The sequence below is a fragment of the Scyliorhinus torazame genome, chromosome 18, assembly GCF_047496885.1.
Source record: "Scyliorhinus torazame isolate Kashiwa2021f chromosome 18, sScyTor2.1, whole genome shotgun sequence".
In the NCBI taxonomy this organism is placed as follows: Eukaryota; Metazoa; Chordata; class Chondrichthyes; order Carcharhiniformes; family Scyliorhinidae; genus Scyliorhinus; species Scyliorhinus torazame.
Genome location: NC_092724.1, coordinates 56005383 through 56026928, shown reverse-complemented (window position 1 = coordinate 56026928; position 21546 = coordinate 56005383). Strand labels below are relative to the sequence as shown.

Below are 21546 nucleotides of genomic sequence, written 5' to 3'. Positions count from 1 at the left end.
GCACTGAATGAGTATTTGATAAAGCGGAGATATTACAAAGGCTGGTATATAAAGCTGGTAAGCCACCAAGATCGGATGAGTTGCACCCGAGGATACAGAGGGGAACAAGGGTGAAAATTGTGTGGAAACTGGCCATAATCTTCCAGTCCTCCCTGGATTCAAGGGTGGTGCCAGAGGACTGGAAGAACTGAAAATGGTAGGCCTTGTTCAGAAAATGGTGCATGGAGAAGCCCAGCAATTACAGATCAGTCAGTTTAGCCTCAGTGGTGGGAAGGTTCATAGAAATAATAATTAAAGACAAAATTATTATTGGGGGAGGGCCAACTTTAATAAGATGGGAACACATCTGACCCCCGAAAATTGGAATCAATGTGGATTAATTAAGAAAAGCCAGCATGGATTTGTTGAGCGTAAATAGTGTTTAACAAATTTGTTTGAGAGGCTTCCGATAACGTAATGTAGGGGGAAGAGGCACATGAGATGGCTCCCACTGGGGTACTGTACGTTTTGCCCATTTTCTTAGTACCACGAGTTGTTTGCTCTTGAAAACCCACATAGTTATTGGAATAAGGATCTTGTATGTCTGAAATGCCCAAAAAGGTCAGGTAAAAGAAGGTTGAGAGCAGAAGTTCGTCGACGGAGTCTGATGCCTTTCAGAGCTCATTGACAGGTAAAAAGGCGGTTTCTGGCCATTCCACTAACAGCCGAGGTGCTTTCAAGTACCTTGGCGAAGGAATTTGAACAGCACTGATGACATATGTTGGAGGATCTCAGGAAATCAATTAAAGAGGCCTTGGCCTCCTTCGAGTGGCTCTGTGGAAAACAGTGAATCTGTGGAATCCTATAGAGCCACGATCAAAGATATGGAAGTGGTCCTTTCGGACCACAGTGATCGGATTGCCTCGCTGGAATCAGAGCTATGAATCGAAGCGAACAAATCATAGAATCATCAAATTTACAGTGCAGATTGAGGCCATTCTGCCCATCGAGTCTGCTTCGGCCCTTGGAAAGAGCACCCTACTAAAGCCTACACCTCCACTCTATTCCCGTAACCCAACTTAACCTTTTGGACATTAAGGGCAATTTAGCATGGCCAATGCCCCTAACATTTACTTCTTTGGACAGTGGGAGCACCTAGAGGAAGCCCATCCAGACACGGGGAGAAAGGTCCAGGAGGGCAAATATTGTGGGACACCTGCCAGAGAGGTGGAAGGCCCAATGCCTACGGAGTGCTTTGCAGGTATGTCCAGTAAGGTGGTGGGTGAGGATTCACTGTGTGCGGTGATAGTGAGGTTCCAAAGCTTCAAGGAGACAGAGGGGGTTCTAAAATAGGTGAAGGAACACGGTTGCCTGGATTCTCCGTCGGCGGGATCCTCTGTTTCGCCGGCAGCACACTCATGCCCCCGGGTTTCCCGACGGTGTGGAGTACTCATAATGGGAAACGCCATTAGCCAGCTGCCGGGATGGAGAATCCCGCTCCCTGTGGGGGCGCGCCGCACCAGAAAACGGGGGTGCGGCGCACAAGAAAATGTGTGCAGCAGGATGTAGAATCTCGCCCCGTAACTTTGAGTGGGAAGACCACACCACCAGGTTCCATCAAAGCATGGGTATTGTCATGTGAGAGTACCTTTAAGACATGGATGTTTAAGCAATGTACCTTTATGAAAACAGTGATGTCAGAGAGTGGGTGGAGCTGAGGTCAGGCCAGCCATTTTGCAGTTTAGTTTTGCAGTTTTGAAAAGAGCTTGGGAGTGTCTGTGTTTGCAGTGAGCTGGATCTCTGCCATGTAAGACTATCTCTGGATCATTTGGGTAATTTAAACTCATAATAGTAAAGCCTTTAACCTGATGTGATTCTGTTTAAATGTGTTAAGTCTCTTGGAAGATTGAAGGAACATTTTGAGGAATTATTTACTGTTGCAATATTTTCTGAGTTATCTTTGAAGTAAGGGGTGTTAAGAGATCCAATGCTTATTTAAGATGTTAAGTTGAGTTCATGGAATAAACATTGTTTTGTGTTTAAAAACCCACGTGTCCATAATTATAATCCCACACCTAGGGAACAAGCCATGTGCTCGGAAAAGCAACAAATACATTAAAGGAGGAGGTTGGTTGAACTCCATGATACATTTTGGGGTTCGCCCATAACAGTATGGAGCTGACTAAGAAAAGGGTTGCATTCAACAGAGTCAAGGCCGCCCTGTATAAAAGTGGTCTGGTTCAGTTTGGTCTACTCTTCTTGACTTTCAAGGGAAAACACGATTTCTTTGACACACCGGGAGAAGCGGACTCTACGTTAAAAAACACAAGTTGGGCGCAGGTTAATTGAGTCTTTGGTTCTATTGACAGGCATTTTGAATTGTTACATTGTTGGGATTTCATGTTTGTCCTTGTATTTTCTTGTTCTTGTTTTGGTTGAATGTTTATAGTTCTTGCTTAGATTTTGGGTTTAGTTCTAGGTGGGGGTCTATTTGTTACAATAATATATGGCTCCCCTTTTGGAGCGCAAGGTTTTATGGGGGTTTGGTATTTTGTCTAACCATTTTTCTTATCTCCAGTTGGGAACCTCACTGCTGACTTAAGAGTTGGCTAACGAGAACAATTTTGAAGGGTTGGTTGCAGCCCATATTAGTTTTGTAGATTATGAGTAGAGTTTTAGTTTTGTTTAGGTTTGTTAGAAGTAGACTTTAGTAGATTTTGTTTGCCTTGCCTTTATTTATATCTGTATTTGGGTATGGTTGTTTCAAGGACGGTGGTCTGGGGGGTTGTGGGGGGGGGGGGTGGATATTTACGCCCCGAACTGGGAAAATACAAATTTTATTTTTTTTAATAAAAAATATATTTTATTGAAGCTTTTCAAACAAAAATTTTCCATTTTTACAACTTTATAATAAAATGTACATTAACTGTTTTTTAAATAATATATTAAACTAACAACAAATGAGAAAAAAGTATGACACAAGAAGCAATTATCCACAACTAGCCTAAAGAGAGAAAGAAAAACAAAGCACAAAATAACCCTCTCCCCTCTTCTCTCTCCCCCCCCCCCCCCTGCCGGGTTGCTGCTGCTCTCTGTTCTGTTTTTCCATTATCGTTCCGCGAGATAGTCAAGAAACGGTTTCCACCGCCTGGTGAACCCCTGAGCCGATCCTCTTAACGCATATTTTATTCGCTCCAGTCTTATGAACCCTGCCATGTCGTTTATCCAGGCCTCCACGCCCGGAGGCTTCGCTTCTTTCCACATAAGTAGAATCCTTCGCTGGGCTACTAGGGACGCAAAGACCAAAACGTCGGCCTCTTCCGCCTCTTGCACTCCCGGTTATTCTGCAACCCCAAATATAGCTAACCCCCAGCTTGGTTTGACCCGGACTCCCACCACCTTTGAGACCACTCTTGCCACACCCTCCCAGAACTCGTGCAGTGCCGGACACGACCAGAACATGTGGGTGTGGTTCGCCGAGCTTCCCGCGCACCTCCCACACCTATCCTCCACCCCAAAAAACCTGCTCAGTCTTGCTCCCGTCATATGCGCCCTGTGTAGAACCTTAAATTGAATCAGGCTAAGCCTGGCACATGAGGAGGAGGAATTTACCCAGCTTAGGGCATCTGCCCACAGTCCCTCCTCAATCTCTTCCCCCAGCTCCTCTTCCCATTTTCCCTTCAGCTCCTCTACCATCGTCTCCCCCTCGTCTCTCATCTCCCTGTGTATTTCCAACACTTTACCTTCTCCAACCCATGCCCCCAAAATCACTCTATCCTGGATCCCTTGCGTCGGGAGCTGCGGAAATTCCCTCACCTGTTGCCTCGTAAATGCCCTCACTTGCATGTATCGGAAAGCATTCCCTGGTGGCAACTTATATTTTTCTTCCAATGCTCCCAAACTCGCAAACGTCCCGTCCACAAACAGGTCCTTCAGCTTCCTAATTCCTGCTCGCTGCCAACATTGAAATCCCCCATCTATCCTCCCCGGGACGAACCTGTGGTTATTCCTTAACGGGGACCACACCGAGGCACCTGTCACTCCCCTGTGTCGTCTCCACTGCCCCCAGATCTTCAAGGTCGCCACCACCACTGGGTTTGTGGTGTACCTTTTCGGGGAGAACGGTAGCGGCGCTGTCGCCAGCGCTTTCAGGCTTGTTCCCTTACAGGACGCCATCTCCATCCTTTTCCACGCCGCACCTTCCTCTTCCCTCATCCACTTAGGGACCATCGACACATTGGCGGCCCAATAGTAGTCACTCAGACTCGGCAGTGCCAATCCCCCTCTGTTCCTACTGCGCTGCAGGAACCCCCTCTTTACCCTTGGGGTCTTTCCCACCCATACAAAGCTCGTAATGCTCCTATCTAATTTTTAAAAAAAGGCCTTAGTAATCAGGATGGGGAGGCACTGAAACACGTAAAGAAACCTCGGGAGGACCACCATCTTGACCGCCTGTACTCTGCCCGCCAATGACAGGGGCACCATATCCCACCTCTTAAAGTCCTCCTCCATCTGCTCTACCAGTCGCGTCACGTTAAGTTTGTGTCGGGTTCCCCAGTTCCTGGTCACCTGAATCCCCAGGTATCGAAAGTTCCTTGCCACTCTCCTCAGCGGCAGAGCATCTATCCCCCTGCCCTGTTCCCCAGGGTGCATCACAAAAAGTTTGTTCTTTCCCATATTTAATTTATATCCCGAGAACTCTCCAAACTCCCTGAGTATCTGCATTACCTCTGGCATCCCCTCTGCTGGGTCCGCCACATATAGCAGTAAATCGTCTGCATATAGTGACACTCGATGTTCCTCTCCCCCTCTAAGCACCCCTCAAATTTTATTAATACCCTGCTGGCCACCTGCCACGATTTAGACTCTCACCAACTCAAATGAAGTCGCAGAGTACCAGACGGGCTTCGTGAAGGGTCTGCAATTGTCGGCCAATATACGTCGCCTGTTAAATGTTGTCTTCTTCTCCTCCATGGTGCCTGTACCGAAGGGGATTGTTTCCCCAGATGCCTAAAAGGCATTTGATAATGGAGTGGGAGTATCTATTTGAGATTTTTGGGAGGTTCGGTTTTGGCAACAAATTTATTTCTCTGATTCAGTTATTGTATAAGGCCCCCACTGCAAGTGCTCATACGAATATCCTGAACTCTGGTTATTTTTTTTGTTGAGGGACATGAGGCAGGGAGTCCATTGTCCCCGAATCTGTTTGCTTTGGCAATAGCGCCACTCCCTAACTTTGAGGTCCTCTGTTAAGTGGAGGGGGTAAATTGAGGAGGGTTGAGCATCAGGTGTCCCTTTACGTGAACTATCTACTTCTCCATATTACGGAGCCAGTACCCCAGTGCGGGAAAGGGCAGGGAAGTTGGTGGTGTCTTCGGATCAGATTAACAAGGTCTTTAAGGAATTCTATGAGAGGTTGTACAGGTCAGAACCACCTGGGGGAGATGGGGAGATGCAGGAATTTCTAGATGGGCTGGAGTACCCGAGGTTAGGGGAGGAGGACAGGGCTACATTAGAAGGGGCGATAGTGGAGCAGGAGATAAAAGATGCGATTGGGAGGATGCAGCCGAGGAAGGTAGCCGAGCCGGATGGGTTTCTGGTGGAATATTATAAAAAATTTAAGGATAAGCTAGTTCCGCTGATGGTGGGCATGTTTGAGGAGGCGATAGGGAAGGGGATGTCACCACAAACTTTGGGGCAGGCATCGATTTCCCTGTTGTTTAAAAAAGACAAGGATCCGAGGAATGTAGGTCGTACAGGTACAGAGAGGAAGGCAGGCAGGGAGTTGGGGCTTCCGAACCTGATGTATTACTACTGGGCGGCGAATGTGGAGAAGGTGCGGAGCTGGGTCAGAGGGGTTGATTCCCAGTGGGTCAGAATGGAGGAGAGTTGTGTTGGGGGTCGGGATTGAAGGCGCTAGCAACAGCACCACTCTCGACCTCGGGGGAAATATTCAGCGAGTCCGGTAGTGATTGCTTCGTTGAGAATTTGGAGGCAGTTTCGCCAGCACTTCGGGTTGGGGGCAGGGTCGAGGAAAATGCTGAAATTGGAGGAAACCACAGATTTGAACCAGAGAAGTGGGATGGAAATTTTCAGAGATGGGAGGAGAAGGGAATTAAGACACTAAAGGATTTATTTATGGGGGGTCGGTTTGCAGGAGTGAAGGAGCTGGGAATAAAATGTGGGCTGGAGCAGGGGGAAATGTTTAGATACATGCAGGTTCGAGACTTTGCCAGGAAGGAGATACAGGGTTTCCTGGTGGAGCCGGCATCCACATTGCTGGAGGACGTGCTGACGACTGAGGGACTGGAAAAGGGGGTGGTGTCGGCGGTTTATGGGGCTATTTTGGGAGAGGAGGAGGCACCGCTGGAAGGGATCAAAGCAAAGTGGAAGGAAAAGTTGGGAGAGGGTATGGACAAGGGGTTTTTGTGTGAGGTACTCTGGAGAGTGAATGCCTCCACCTCATGCGCGAGGTTGGGGTTGATAAAGCTGAAGGTGATATATAGAGCGCACCTCACAAGGGCGAGGATGAGCCGGGTCTTTGAGGGGGTAGAAGATGTGTGTGAACGTTGTGGGGGAGCCCCGCAAACCACGTTCATATGTTTTGGTCCTGTCCAAATTTGGAGGATTAATTGAAGGAGGCTTTTAGATTAATTTCTAAAGTGGGGCACGTAAAACTGGACCCAGTCCCAGGGAGGCCATATTCGGGGTATCGGACCAGCCGGGGTTGGAAATGGGTGCGGAGGCAGCTGTTGTAGCCTTCGCCTCTTTGATCGCCCGAAAGCGGATCCTGTTGTGGTGGAGATCAACCTCTCCACCCTGTGCCCTGGCGTGGTGGGGGGACCTCCTGGAATTCTTAACTCTTGAGAAGGTTAAGTTTGAACTGAGGGGAAGGATGGAAGGGTTCTACAATTTATGGGCGTTATTCATTATGCACTTCAAGAATTGGATTACATCGAACATTAGATGGGGGGGGGGATTTGGGAGGGTTGGGGGGAGGGGGATTGTATGTGTTAATGGTGATTATGGCCCTTTCCTGATTCCTTCTTGTTTTTTGTTTATGTTAACATGCGGGCTGTTGTTTGGGGGTTTGGTGGGAGGGTGGGATTGTTGTTGTTAATAAGGGGATTGACATTGTATTTGTTACCGTTGATTGTTGATGGGTGTAAAGTTTGAAGAATATGTGAAAAAGGAGGAGAATAAAAATATTTTTACAAGTCTACAGCTGTGTATTTGCTGATAGTATAATTATGTAAACTTGCCTTGTTAGCGATTAGATATTGTAATTAAGCAAGCATATAGATGCTGTAAATATATATATATATATATATATATATATATTGAGTGTCATAAGTAGGAAAACTAATTGGAATATGTTAAAAACAATAGTATGTTTAATGTCCATCTTTGGCATATGCAAATAGCTGTGATAATGCAAAGGTATTAGACTTGATGTAATGTATTATTTAAGGTGTCCATGTGCCATTCCGTGGATACGGCTCCCTTGAATGGATCAACAATCCGGTGAAAGAAGAATCCTGTCTGCACCTGATCTCTTGGATAGACAGTCGTTCCCTGAACAATACCAAGTCACATGAGATATTAGAGGGGATGACCAAACACTTGGTCAAGCAGGCAGGTTTTAAGGAGCATCTTCAAGGAGGAAAGTGAAGTAGAGATGCAGAGAGGTTAGGGAGGAAATTTCAGAACTTGGAGCCGAGGAACCTAATGGCACGTCCAAAATGGTGGGACAATTAAAATGGGGAATACCAAGAGCCCAGAATTGCAGGAGCACTGAAACCTAAGAGTTATGGAGCTGGAGGAGATTACATAGTCAGACCGTGAAAAGATTTGAAATCAAGGGTACACGTGTTAAATGTTGAGGCGTCGCTTAACTAGGAAGCGGCATCAATGCGGACCACACCATGCGCTGGTGTGGGCATGCAAAATGTACAGTAGCATGAATTACCATCTCATTACCGGTACTGATCCAGTAGTGTACGGCCTCCCGCGATGTTCCGCCCCCACCAGGCGGAGGTTGTGATGGCGAAGTTTACTTGTGGTATTTAAAATGTGCACTATGGCTGCTAAGGGAGCATTTAGATAATGTTCCCAAAAGCACAACAGTGGGCTTGACAGTTGTGCCGCTGGCTGGGGGGGGTGTCTGCGAGGACTGGGGGTAGCGGGGGGGGGGGGGGGGGGGGGGGGCGTGGTGGGCTGTGGGAAAGAGGAGTCACCCCGGGACCGGGGTGTCCTAGAGAAGACCGCCAGTGCCGCAGTCCGCAGGCATGGGTGGCACCAGTCTCCGGTCCCATGCCAGCAGGGACGGGCGGTGGGGTTAAAGGCTCCCTGGTGCCAGGCACTGACAGGGCCAGGGGTGCATTGCTGAAGTGTCAGGGAGAACGAGTGGGGGTGGGATCGGTGGAGGTAGCATGTGGGGGCAGGGGCTGCAGTGCAAGCTAGGGCCACCCCTGTTGGGCCTGGTTAGGCATGAGAGTTCTCGCCATGCTAATATATCTGCCCTTTACCCCCTGCAGAGAATGAATATTGGCCTCGAACCAGGAGCAATTGAGGACTCTGGGTCTGTACATGATGGGGTTTAGATGGATCTCATTGAGACTTATAGAATACTGAGAGGCCTAGATAGAGTGCATGTGGAGAAGATGTTTCCACTGGCAGGAGAGACTAGAACCTAAGGACACAGCCTCAGACTGAAGTGACGATCCTTTAAAATTAAGATGAGGAATTTATTCAGCCAGAGGGTGGTGAATCTGTGGAACGCATTGCCGCAGAAGGCTATGGAGGCCAAATCACTGAGTGTCTTTAAGACAGAGACAGAGAGGTTCTTTTTTGAAGAAATTTAGTGTACCCAATTAAATTTTTCCAATTGAGAGGCAATTTAGTGTGGCCAATCCACCTACCCTGAACATCTTTAGATTGTCTGGCGAAACCCACGCAAACACGGTGAAAATGTGCAAACTCCACACGGGCAATAACCCAGAGCCAGGATCGAGCCTGGGACCTTAGCGCTGTGAGGTAGCAATGCTAACCACTGCGCCATCGTGCTGCCCTGAAAGATAGGTTCTTGATTAATAAGGGGATCAGCGGTTATGGGGAGAAGGCAGGAGAATGGGGATAAAAAACATATCAGCCATGATTGAATGGCGGAGCATACCCGATGGGTCGAATGGCCTAATTCAGCTCCTGTATCTTATGGTTTTATAGTTTATATCCTTTTGAATCTGTGTTACTTGGACTTAAAAGAAAAGGTCAATGTAAAATGTTTTATCATACTGGTAACTAGATAAAGTAAGTCACTAAATGGCCAATGTTGACAGACAGAGGGATGCTTGGAAAAATAGTGCAATACCCAGCCTTGTGAGAAAGCCCTTTGGCATGCAACATAGAACAGTACAGCACAGAACAGGCCGCTGGTGACTGGTCTCCAGTCTGAAAATTTTCCATCCACCACCACCCTCTATCTTCGATGTGATAGCCAGTTACTTATCCAATTGGCCAAATTTCCCTCTATCCCACATCTCCTTAGTTTCTTCATAAGCCGACCATGGGGAAACTTATCAAACGCCTTACTAAACTCCATGTATACGACATCAACTGCTCTACCTTCATCTACACACTTAGCTACCTCCTCAAAGAATTCAATCAAATTTGTGAGGCAAGACTTACCCTTCATGAATCCGTGAAGGTCATAAATCCTATCCTTCAGGACCTTTTCCATTAACTTACCGACCACCGAAGTAAGACTAACCGGCCTATTAATTACCAGGGTCATTCCTATTCCCTTTCTTGAACAGAGGAACAACATTCGCCACTCTCCATTCCTCTGGCACTATCCCCGTGGACAGTGAGGACCCAAAGATCAAAGCTAAAGGCTCTGCAATCTCATCCTTGCCTCCCAAAGAATCCTTGGATATATCCCATCTGGCCCAGGGGACATGTCGACCCTAAGGTTTATCAGACCCTCGGAACATCTACCTCCATCAGCCTATCCGCCTGTATCACACTCTCATCCTCAAAAACATGGCCCCTCTCCTTGGTGAACACTGAAGAAAAGTATTTATTCAACTTTTCTTCAGTGTTCACCAAGGAGAGGGGCCACGTTTTTGAGGGTGAGTGTGCCGGACCGTGTTTTCACCCATCTATCTTCATTCTTCGGAGTAACTACATTCCTGAAGCTACTATCTATGACCACCTCTGCCCCCCGAATGATCAGAAGTTCATCCAGCTCCAGTTCCCTAACGCAGTTTCTGAGGAGCTGGAGATGGGTGCACTTCCCACAGGTGAAATCAGCAGGGACACTGACGGCGTCCCTCACCTCAAACATTCTGCAGGAGGAACATTGCACTGCCTTCCCTGCCATCCCCTCTAGATAAAACAAGAAAAAGAAAGAAAGAGCTTACCTGTTATTCACACTATCCCTTAGGTTAGAGGAGGTGGAAGGGTGGAGGACACTACAAGTGTCGTGTCTAGGGTTTAGGAACTGCCCAACTTAAATACAGGTAAAAACAAAACACTTAACCTGCAACCACTGCGCCCCGCACGAGAACAGCAATCAGCTGTTATGGGTCCACACAAACAATTTAAATCTTTACTACTTACCCAGCAGTCACTCTGTCCTTACTCCGACCGGATTCAGCTGGAAACTCCCAACAGTAAGTTTTTAAAAAATTGTTCCATACTGGGTGTTGCACTGTCCTCTGACTTGATATCCTCATTTATTTTTAATCATACAGAATTTCCTTGAGGTTCATTTGTGGACCCAATTGGACAACATTGTTGTTTGTATTTCACATATTTGGTACACAAGATATTCCTGTGAATCCTGTTTAAATCCGTTTTATAATGAATGGATATTCCAAAATGTACTGCACAATTTTGTTTTGCTGGAATCAATAGTGTTGAGCAAAATAAATAGCTGCAGTTTGAAACAGAAAACTATTTAAATCAATTTTCTTTTGAAATTAAAATGAATAATTTTCTGACTTCGTATCAGAGAATGGTTACAGCACAAAAGATAACTGTTCGGCCCAATAAGTCCATGCTGGCTCTATTCAAGTGGAACTCGCCTAATCCCAGTCCCCCGCCTTTTCCCCGTAATCCTGTATATGCTCATGAGGTGTGAACACCTGATATGAGGGAACACTTTTCTTTTTATCCAGAAAGTTATGATCTGGAATGTACAATCTGTAAGGGTGAGTAAACGGGTTCAGTAGTAACTTTCAAAAGAGAAGTGGATAAACAGGGCTTTGAGAAAGGGTTGTGATTTGGGGCTACTTGGATAGTTTCACACGGAGCCAGCAAGGGTACAATGGGACAAATAGGAGCTTTCTGTGCTGTATCTTTCTATGATGCGATTAATTATTTGGTTTCATGTTGATTGACATATAACCTTTTCTGGGATAGGTTTTGAGAACTCATCCCCTTATTTGTGCTGTAGTTCTACTTGACATTCTCGGGCAAGGAATCAATTCCAGGAATGAGCCACAAAATGATCCTTCCATTGAATAGACCTGATCTGCAAAGAATCCTGGTTGTTTCTAGTAGAAGCAAATCTTCTGCTGAAAGCAATACCATATGTGTGTTGCATGATATATTTTTAACTTGCATCATTCTTAGTTAGACAGTACTTGTAGTGTGGGCATCCTGCAAGCCAGTATACAGAGAAATGCATTGGATAATATTTGCAAGGCAGTTCTTTAGACTCTCCTGACTTGGATCATTATTTTAATATATAATGAAATTTGACCTAGATATAGTTTCTAGGATAGCTTTTGAACAACTGGTCAAGTTGGGGGTGGTGGAACTTAACCCCAATGTGTTTTCAATTTTTCAATTCATCTACAATGGAGAAATGAAACAATCCTTTCCCTTTAAAGAGTATATTTCATGCTTGCAATGTAAAAATTAAAAGCTCTAGTGAATTGTCCTTGCTTTCATATCTGTGAAGAAAGACGGCTATACTCAAATTTAATTATGCTATAGTAGAATTTAATTATATCATTGTCCATTATCCATGTTATGCTGAAGTCAGCATGTTAAGTATGTGATCTGGATCCCTTGGGTAACTGGATATAACTATACAGATTGTTTGGTACCACTTTCCTCTTTCAATCTAATAATTAGGTTGCACATGATGCAACTGTCTGTATAGGCGCAGGGTTTAATGCTAAGATTGAGGCTGGTGCTTTGTGGTTGTATTTAAACTTGACTGTAGTTCATTGAGAAACAGTTTTACTGAAGGTGGAATTTAAATCCAGAGACAGGCAAATGATTGGAATGTACAGATCAATTAATCTGATGAAGTAAGAGGGGAAAAAAAGTACGTAGAGAGTATACACTTGGTGGAAAGGCTTTGAAGAGTGTAGATGAACAAAGAAAGCTGTGGCTCAGCAACATTATTTGCTGAAATTATCAGTGGAGGCACACAGTTATTGTTTTTAAAAGACTAACAGTAATTTTCATTTAATAAGTTTAATATCCTTTTCTGCACTTGCCCACAGTCATGGCAACATAGGAACAGAAGGAGAGCTATCAGCTCCTCGTGCCTGCTACTTAAATCATGACTGATCTAAAACCTCAATACTATTTATGTATCTTGATCCATATTCCTATATACCCTTAATTAACAAAGATTTGTTGATCTCAGTCTTGATGATTGTAGTTGAGCTCCAGCATCCACAGCATTTTGTTCTAGATTTCCTTTTTGTGCAAGATAACATCCCGATTGCACTCCAGAACAGACTAGCTCTAATTTTGTCTCCCATTTCTCTGGATACCCCTACAAAAATCAATAATTTATTTCTACGTACTCAATTGAATCCTCTATTATTTTAAGGATCTCCATGAGATCATCTCTCAAACCTCTAAATTCAATCATGCTAATTTCCAAAAATAATGGATATCCTTGGAAACTGTGTTACATATCGACTTGACTGTTCCAATACCCGCCTTGCCAGCCTCGCATCTTCCACACTCCATAAACTTGAACTCATCCAAAGGTCTGATGCCCATATCTCAACGTCCCATCATCCATCACCATGTGTCTGCTAACCTACATTGGTTCCCGATTAAACCATGCCTCGATTATAAAATTATACTTTTTTGAAATTCATTCCTGGCTGTGTTCCTTCCCATCTGTGAGATCTTCTCCCATTCCACAATCTGCCAGAATCTTTTTACTCCACCAGTTTTGGCCTTTTGTTCATCCCCCATTTCAATCACTCCAACGTTTGCAGATGTGCCTTCATTTGCCTAGGCACCAAGCTCTGGAATTTCTCCCTTATCCTGCCTGCCTCGCTCCCTGTCTCTGTGTCTCTCTCCCTATTTCATATGCTACTTAAAACCTACTTCTTTGAACAAGCTTTTGCTCATTTGTCCATTCTGGCTTGGTGTCAGCTTGACAACACTCTTGTGAAACTAGGTGAGATAGTTTATTACATTAAAGATGCTATTTAAATGCCAGTTGTTGTTATGAATGCTGAGAATGCACTTGGGTTTGGCAGAGGTGACATTACTGGGAAAAATGCAGATTTGTATAACCCAAAATCCATGCTAACCTACAAAATGCTTAACATGCATGTGTGCACTTTGAGATATTTCTAATTTTATGGTTCATTGTCTATTTTCTTGTTCTTCCAATCTGACATGCGGTAATGAAAACATATGCCACACAGTCCTGTCAACATTTGTGCTTAAAAATTTCTGATATCTCCTTGTAACTATTATTCAGGTTTGAAGACCTGAAAGGCTGAACTTTATATGTGTCTGTAATTGTTGGACTGTCTTGGAAGACATTGGGCGTCTTGGTCTAGTAAGAAACCTGGCTGGTGGCAAAGATCTTTCCTTAAAAGTACTTTTATTTACATAACTAACTATATACAAAGTTACTGAACATCAGGACAGAGCTACTGCTCCTCTTAGGTTCTTACTCACTCATCTCTATCTGAGTCCATGATGTGGAGATGCTGGCGTTGGCCTGGGGTGAGCACAGTAAGAAGTCTTACAACATCAGGTTAAAGTCCAATAGGTTTGTTTCGATATCACTAGCTTTCGGAGCACTGTTCCTTCCTCAGTCCTGAGGACTGAGGAAGGAACAGTGCTCTAATAAGACTTCTTACTGTGCTCTATCTGAGTGACATCTTTTTTTTCATTTAGTGTACCCAATTTTTTTTCCAATTAAGGGGCAATTTAGTGTGGCCAATCCACCTACCCTGCACACCTTTTTGATTGTGGGGGTGAGACCCACTCAGACATGGGGAGAATGTGCAAACTCCACATGGACAGTGACCCGGGATCAAACCTGGTTCCTTGGTGCCATGAGGCAGTAGTGCTGGCCACTGTGCTGCCCCTGAGTGACATCATTATAACATGGCTCCTTACATACATGCTCAGTAGCTATTATTAGAGTAGTGTTAGAGTTAACACTTGTACTCTACAATGTGCACCAAAATTTTGAAGATATGTTGTGATCATGTGTGGGAATTATCAAATAGACCTCCATCATGAACTGATAGTGATGAAATTAATAACGATTATATTTTTAATAGAAGAGAAATGGTAGTGTCAACATAGATTAAAAAGGGAAAGCAGCTCTGTAGAAAAAACAGGTAACTAGGATACCATGAATATATTTCAAAAAAGCTAAGGATAAAATTTAAATAGATTAGGGTTTCTTAGATGAAGAGTGCTCAACTTGACCAACTACTGAGATGCATTGTCAACAAAACAAATAGAATGCTGAATGGTATAGTCAAAACCAAGAAAAACTCTGAGGAAGTATTGTTCAAAATGTACGGTGCGTTAGTCAAACCACTCCTCGTGTTGAGTCTGTCTCTATCAAGAGATCAATCTGTAGTGTTGGAAGCCTAATCTAGAGGAAGGACTGGGGAAATGTACTTTTTGGTATTGAAAGAAGCAAGCTGAAATGTGACCTATGTAGAATACCTATATCTTTGGAGAAGGTAACTCTGGATCATTATCAAAGACTAAATCGCATGAAGTGGGTCATGGGGACACTAAAGTATTTTTAGCATTAATGTCAAGAGATTCTTACTTAAATACATGGTAATCAGTACATGGAAAGGACTTCCAAATAGATAATTAGTGGGCTAATGGAGGTGAAAATCCTGAAATTCTATTAATTGACAAAAGTGCTAAAATGTAAGTGGGTAAGTGGTGGGATGAAGGGGGCGTGATTCTCCGACCCCCCACCGGGTCGGAGAATCCCGGGGGGCGGCGCGAATCCCGACGTCGGCTGCCGTATTTTCCAGGGGCGTGGGTGGTGTTGGAGATCCAACACGGGGGGGGGGGGGCAGTGGCCTGGCCTGCGATTGGGGCCCACTGATCTGTGGGCGGGACTGTTCCATGGGGGCACTACTTCCTTTCGTGCCGGCCCCTGTAGGGCTCCGCAATGCCTGGCACGGAGAAGACAACCCCCTGCGCATGAGCCAAAATACCACGGCCGGTCTGCGCATGCGCGAACTCGCGCAGTCCCTTCTGCGCCGGCTGGAGGGGCGCCAATCCCTCCGGCGTCCACCTAGCCCCTGAGACAGGTGAGAATTTCTCACCTTGGGGGCCCTTTGACGCCGGAGTCTGTGGCGCCGGTTTTCCCGTTGGCATGGGGACTTAGTCCCCGGAAAGGAGAATCCCATCCAGAATCTTTCTAAATGGATGAACTAAATGGCTTTGTTATCCGTTATCTTGTAATTTTGTGTATGGCCACCAGGTGTATTTAATCATTTGCTATCAGTGCTCTATGAAAAAGTTGCATAGAAGTTGTTACAGTGTAATATTGTGCCAGTATATTTTTGCTGCGCTGCTGTGCAACCATCTCCATCAGATCTGTAAATGCCAGCACTTCACTCCAATCTTGCAAAGCTAAAAATGTTGACATACCTCAAATTTGGAAGGCTCTTTCCACATCTGCTGTACTGGAAATATCAAGTGGGAAGATACAGTTCTTGACATCAAAGTACTTGAGGAAGCGAAGTTGCCAAGCCTAATAAATTTTCTCAAGCATGAACTTTTGATTATGTGTCAGATGGAAGTTGGGTGCATTCCAAAAGATCTTCGAGAACTTGCAGCTGCTTCTTGGTTGTTGGGCTGACCTAACCTCAGATTTATAGGACTTCAAAACCTTTGTTATTGATACCACAAATAGGGAGGACATGGCTGCATATGGGAGCTAAAGAAATTTGAGAGAGGTGACTGAGAGAGTGGAAAATTCATCAAACATTAAACCTTAATAGCGTGTGAGCTTTATTAGCTGTTCCTGTTTTTACACCAATGCCATTGGCGACAACTATCACTTGAGGATTGGATTCTCATACTATTGCAGCAGAGCACAGGAACCAAATTGGTGCTTCAAGGTGGGCTGTGACTGCATGTATCTTGTAGAAATTAAGACAAATGAAATAGTTACATTGCATTATAGATTAATCAACAATTCTTGCAGCCAAATTTGGAGCTCGTGGAAATAACATTCACCGGATCCAGTGATTCTATTGGTGTGTTTCACTATCAGGTTTCCTGCTTCAAAAGTATTACCAAGGTTTACAGCATAGAAGACGACCCTGCAGCCTATGCTAGATGTGTGAGCAGTCCAAAACTAAATTCAGTGCCTTGCCAATCCCATAATCTTGTCTCTTCCTCCATTTGTAAGTGTTTTTCCACTCAGTTCCCTTCATTATGCTCCCTGTAAAAGCTGAACTGTGTGCAGTTCTACTCACCGTATTAGTAAAAAGGATATGGATACACAGGAGAGGGTGCACGTGAAATGCATGGATGTACATATCAGGAATGGATTGGCAAGTGTTTGAGGGAGAAGGGAATAGAAGATTACGATTGTCATGATATGCAAACATGCAGCTAATGAACACGTAGAATAGGACACGACCAATGAGCAGTCAGGACACTCCGGGGTGGTATCTCACTATAAAAGGGATGAGGCACTCACAACCCACCTTTTTCCACAGACCAACATCTACAGAGTGAGACAGGGTGTATCCTCAGCATCACACCGCAGCACATGGCTCAGAGCAAGGCTGGTTCAGTTAGACTGATTTACTACATTTAGATTAGTAGAGAGTCAAACTCATTGAGACCTGTGCTAATAGTTCAATAAAACACATTGAACTCACTTCAAAGTCTGGAGCATCTTTTACTCAAAACTGCATCAAGTGGCAGCTTGTGTTATTCCAAATTACATAACACAACAACAATGATCGATATAGATGGGAGGTGGCTCGAGTGGAGCATATACTCCAGCATGGACTGGTTATGCCAAACGGCCTGTTTCTGTGCCGGTTTAGATCAATATGGAAGTGGTGATTTAGGTGTAAAGACTCAGCAGGGTGTGCTGTGGGCTGGGAGGGGTGAATATTTGTAGAATACAGTTTGGCAATAGTTGCATCCAACAATTAATTTAAAAATATGAAGTTAAAAATACATAAATTATGTTCTTTCATTTTACACTACAGGAATACCATATTGACTGGTATCAAAGGTCTCCATTCTCACGACATATAAAAAGAAGCAAGGGCTGTTATGTGCTCAGAACTCCTTACGTCTGTGGTTTACACAGTAGCTGTCAGCTTTGCACTTGCAGATGCCTGCTAGCCAACTCCCAGGCGCTGACACCACTTTTCTTTGTAGTTCTTGCTAATTTTAATTGCGTTTCATGGGAATTGCACTCACATTCAGAGGCCTGAAAACTGGATTTTATAAAGAAATTAATTTTAAAATAGCAATAATCTCTTCTGGATGCAGTTTATTTATCTTGAAGATTTTTGAATAAAATATTTTTAATGTAGAGCTCTCTTCTATTCATGCAACTCTGGGCTTGTTTGGGAGTCTGCTCCTTTGTTAATGTCTGGGTTGATACAGAAGATGTTGATGAAAACCAATAGGCACAGATCATAGGAGCAAGAAAATCCTGTTCAATTCATCAATCTAATGCCATCCAGAGTCCATTTTATCAGTAGGTTCCTCACCCACCCGCACTCGCCCCACCAACAAATTTTGTACAATGGGATAAAATGTGAATTTATTTTTCTTGCAAATTATACAGAAATTGGGTGATATTAACTGAAATAGAATTTACAGTGCAGCAGGAGGCCATTTGGCCCACCTAGTCTGCACCAGCCCTTGGAAAGAACACCCTACTTAAGACAACGCCTCCACCCTATCCCCGTAACCCAGTAACGAAACCTAACATTTTGGACACTAAGGGCAATTTAACACAGCCAACCCACCTAACCTGCACATTTTTGGACTGTGGGAGGAAACTGGAGCACCCGGAGGAAATCCAAGCAGACACGGGGAGGACGTGCAGACTCCGCACAGACAGTGACCCAAGCCGGGAATCAAACCTGGGACCCTGGTGCTGTGAAGCAACTGTGCTAACCACTGTGCTGCCATGCTGCCCGTGAATAGTTCTTTAGATTCATCTCTTATTTGATTGAGGAAAGAGAGGAGATTACCCCTGTGTTGGAAATTGCTATTGCTGATTAGCATTGAATTTAAGTACTGACATTGAGGTTATTAGCTTCTACTTTCTTCATTGTAGATTACACAGGAGGCTGGAGAGTTCATGATCACCTTTCCTTATGGTTATCATGCTGGTTTCAACCATGGGTTCAACTGTGCAGAATCAACAAACTTTGCCACACTTCGTTGGATTGATTATGGAAAAATGGCTACTCAGGTAAGGAGCTTATAAATTTTGATCTGGTTATAATTCTAAATTGCTTGGGTTAGTTGCTGCCTTTTTGTGGGATGCTGTTATTAAAACACTTCCCATGGTAATCGAATACAGATGAGATGTGCAAATAAATTTGCAGTTTTGTTCACCAATTGTTTTCACTCTCCACAAATCATCTACTTTGTTGATTTAGAGGAGTAAAAGTCCTCATCTATCCCTTGTGATCAGCCAGAGATTAATGCGAACCGAGTCCATAATGCTTTGTTTACATTCAACAGCCGATCCATTAGCTGTAGGGAAGGGAAACACTCACCAGTAGTGGTGATGGTTGATACAAATAATGGGCATTCCCAGGATTTGAACTGCTGACCGATTAACTCTGTTTTGAAGCAAATTATCAGCCTGCTCAGAATGTTGAAACAATCTCCCGAAAACATCTCTCAAATTCCAGGAGATTAACAGTGAAAGTGACGCCAATTCCAGTTGTAACTGTTCAGATTAATCAGCTCTATTGGAAAATAAAGGGCACCAGCTGCAATAGCTTGAGTAGGTAATGGAGAAGTCTGCCTCCTGGCAGTTTACCCACAGAAATCTCTTGTGTGATTTGTGAAGTGTTGGGTGCTCTGCCACACAGATGAACCAACACTGTTGTGAATGGTACAACGCAGTTTTATTTCAAACATCTATTTTCATTGGTAAACTGTTTATTGAAGTTTGATCATGACCCTTGATTCTGTGGACCTATTCCTAATTCTATCTTGTAGTGGCACTCAGCACATGGTGGATGTCTGAGTAGCCTGCAATGAGCTCTGTGCCCTGAGCTGTCTCCTGCTTGAGTGCCCAGGAAGTGTCGTGTTCCCTGTTTTGTACTGTGTATGCTCTTGCCTGTGATTGGCTGTCGTGTTGTGTGTTGATTGGTCCGTTGATCTGTCCATCAGTATGTATGTTTGTAAGTGCTATGATGTTTACCTGAATATCATGACAATTTGCATGCAAATGTATGAGTGGTAGTACAAGGTGAGGAAGTTGCCGCATACTTAGTGATAAAACCTAAGGATTGTTTTTTCTTTCACGAGCACATTCAATGTGCCCCTGTGACTTTGTAGCTCAGGCTACATGGTACTGAAGTGAAAAATAAGTGAAACAATTAATGATTTAAAAACCTGTAAGTTAATAGGCCTGTAATCTTATTTCAAGACTAATCACAGAACTCTTCAATTTTGTACAGTGTAGTTCATCACGCAGCAAACTATTAATCTTGTAAAATGTATCCAAACTTTAGGCTTTAGCTTGCTGCATTAATATATGGGTGTGTTTTTTTTAAAATATGAAGCGAAGTACAAATACAGGACTGATCCAAATTATTCAGGTCACCAAATAATATATGACGGGCAGGCATTTTGGATTTGCCAGTTCAGTGCGGTTCATTTAAGTTTTTAAAGAATATCGTGAAAATTCAATTTATTGCTACTAAGAACTGAATGAGAGATCCAGCATTACAGTAACACAGCTCTTTAAAAGCAAGACCGCAGGTGAAAAATACATAAAAAGGAAGAATGAGATTTATAAACGTATGAATGCAGAATAATGTCAAATTGCCAAGAAATGATGATTAGGTACAGTTGGAAAACTGCAATTAGTTTTGGATAACCCATAATAAATTTCTTTGTAATGGCTATTAAGTATGAAAGCTGAATCAATTTTGCCATTTAAGAAGAAAAATAAACAGTTGAAGAAGAAAAATATTCATGATGGAGAAGAGCAGCAAATTGTGATTTAGGCCGCTCTGACCTGAAGCTAGCACAGTCACGATGGGTAATTTTGATGATTCTACAAGGCAGAGCAACTGATAACTCTTCTAATGCCCAATAGCAATATCACAATCTGTCCTGAAAAGAAGGGAGCGTGCGTGTCAAATAAGTAAATGACAAATAAAAACAGGAATTTCAAGAAATACTCACAGGTCACGCATCAATGAAGAGAGAATATTTCGGGTTGCTGATCCTCCAGCAGAACTGGACAATGTTAAAATTAGTTTGAAACCAGGACAGAGATGGGAAAAGGGATGGGGGGCTGTGAGGAAAGAACAAAAAGAAAAGTCTGTGATAAATTGGGCAGGAGTGATTAAATGACAGAAGAGGCAATGCTGCGAGGAAAAACATGGGCCTTAAAACTGGTTACGTTATCAACTTTTTCCAGTTCTGATAAAAGTTCATCAATCTGAAACAGTAACCATGGGTGTCCAGGGATGCTGCCTGCCAGACCCAGTAAGTACTTTCAGCATTTTGTATTTCAGAATCTGTAGTCTTTTGCTTTTTCCTGAATAAAATATAAGCTTTGTGATACGATATGGAATTTGACGCAGGATCATTTAAAATCTTTAATGTTAAGGTACACAATGTCAATTTAAAAACTTGTCAACAACTTGGATAAGACCAATGGAATCATAGAATAATATAGCACAGAATGAGGCCATTGGGACTGTGCTGACTCTCCAATAGTGCTATCCCGTACCTCTGCTTTCTCCCCATGGTCCTGCAAATAATTTCCTTTTTAAGTATCTAGCCAACTTCCTTTTGAAAGTTACTATTAAATCTGCCTCCATCACCCTTTCAGGCAGTGTATTCTAAATAATAATCTTTATTATTGTCACAAGTAAGCTTACATTAACACTGCAATGAAGTTACTGTGAAAATCCACTCCGGCGTCTGTTCAGGTACACTGAGGGAGAATTCCGAATGTCCAATTCACCTAACAAACACATATTTCGGGACTTGTGGGAGGACATGCAGACTCCGCACAGACAGTGTCTCAAGTCAGGAATTGAACCTGGGACCCTGACACTG

At 43.8% G+C, this 21546-nt stretch overlaps 1 protein-coding gene across 3 annotated transcripts in view; it reads left to right on the top strand.

Annotated features, from left to right (window-relative positions):
• kdm4b (lysine (K)-specific demethylase 4B) overlaps positions 1-21546 on the top strand; it is a 1116292-nt gene that overhangs the window by 733564 nt on the left and 361182 nt on the right. For all 3 annotated transcript variants that reach the window (XM_072482756.1, XM_072482755.1, XM_072482757.1), the window contains one exon: positions 18566-18703. In XM_072482756.1, coding sequence (XP_072338857.1) covers positions 18566-18703 — 138 coding nt within the window. The remainder of the gene's footprint in view (positions 1-18565; positions 18704-21546) is intronic.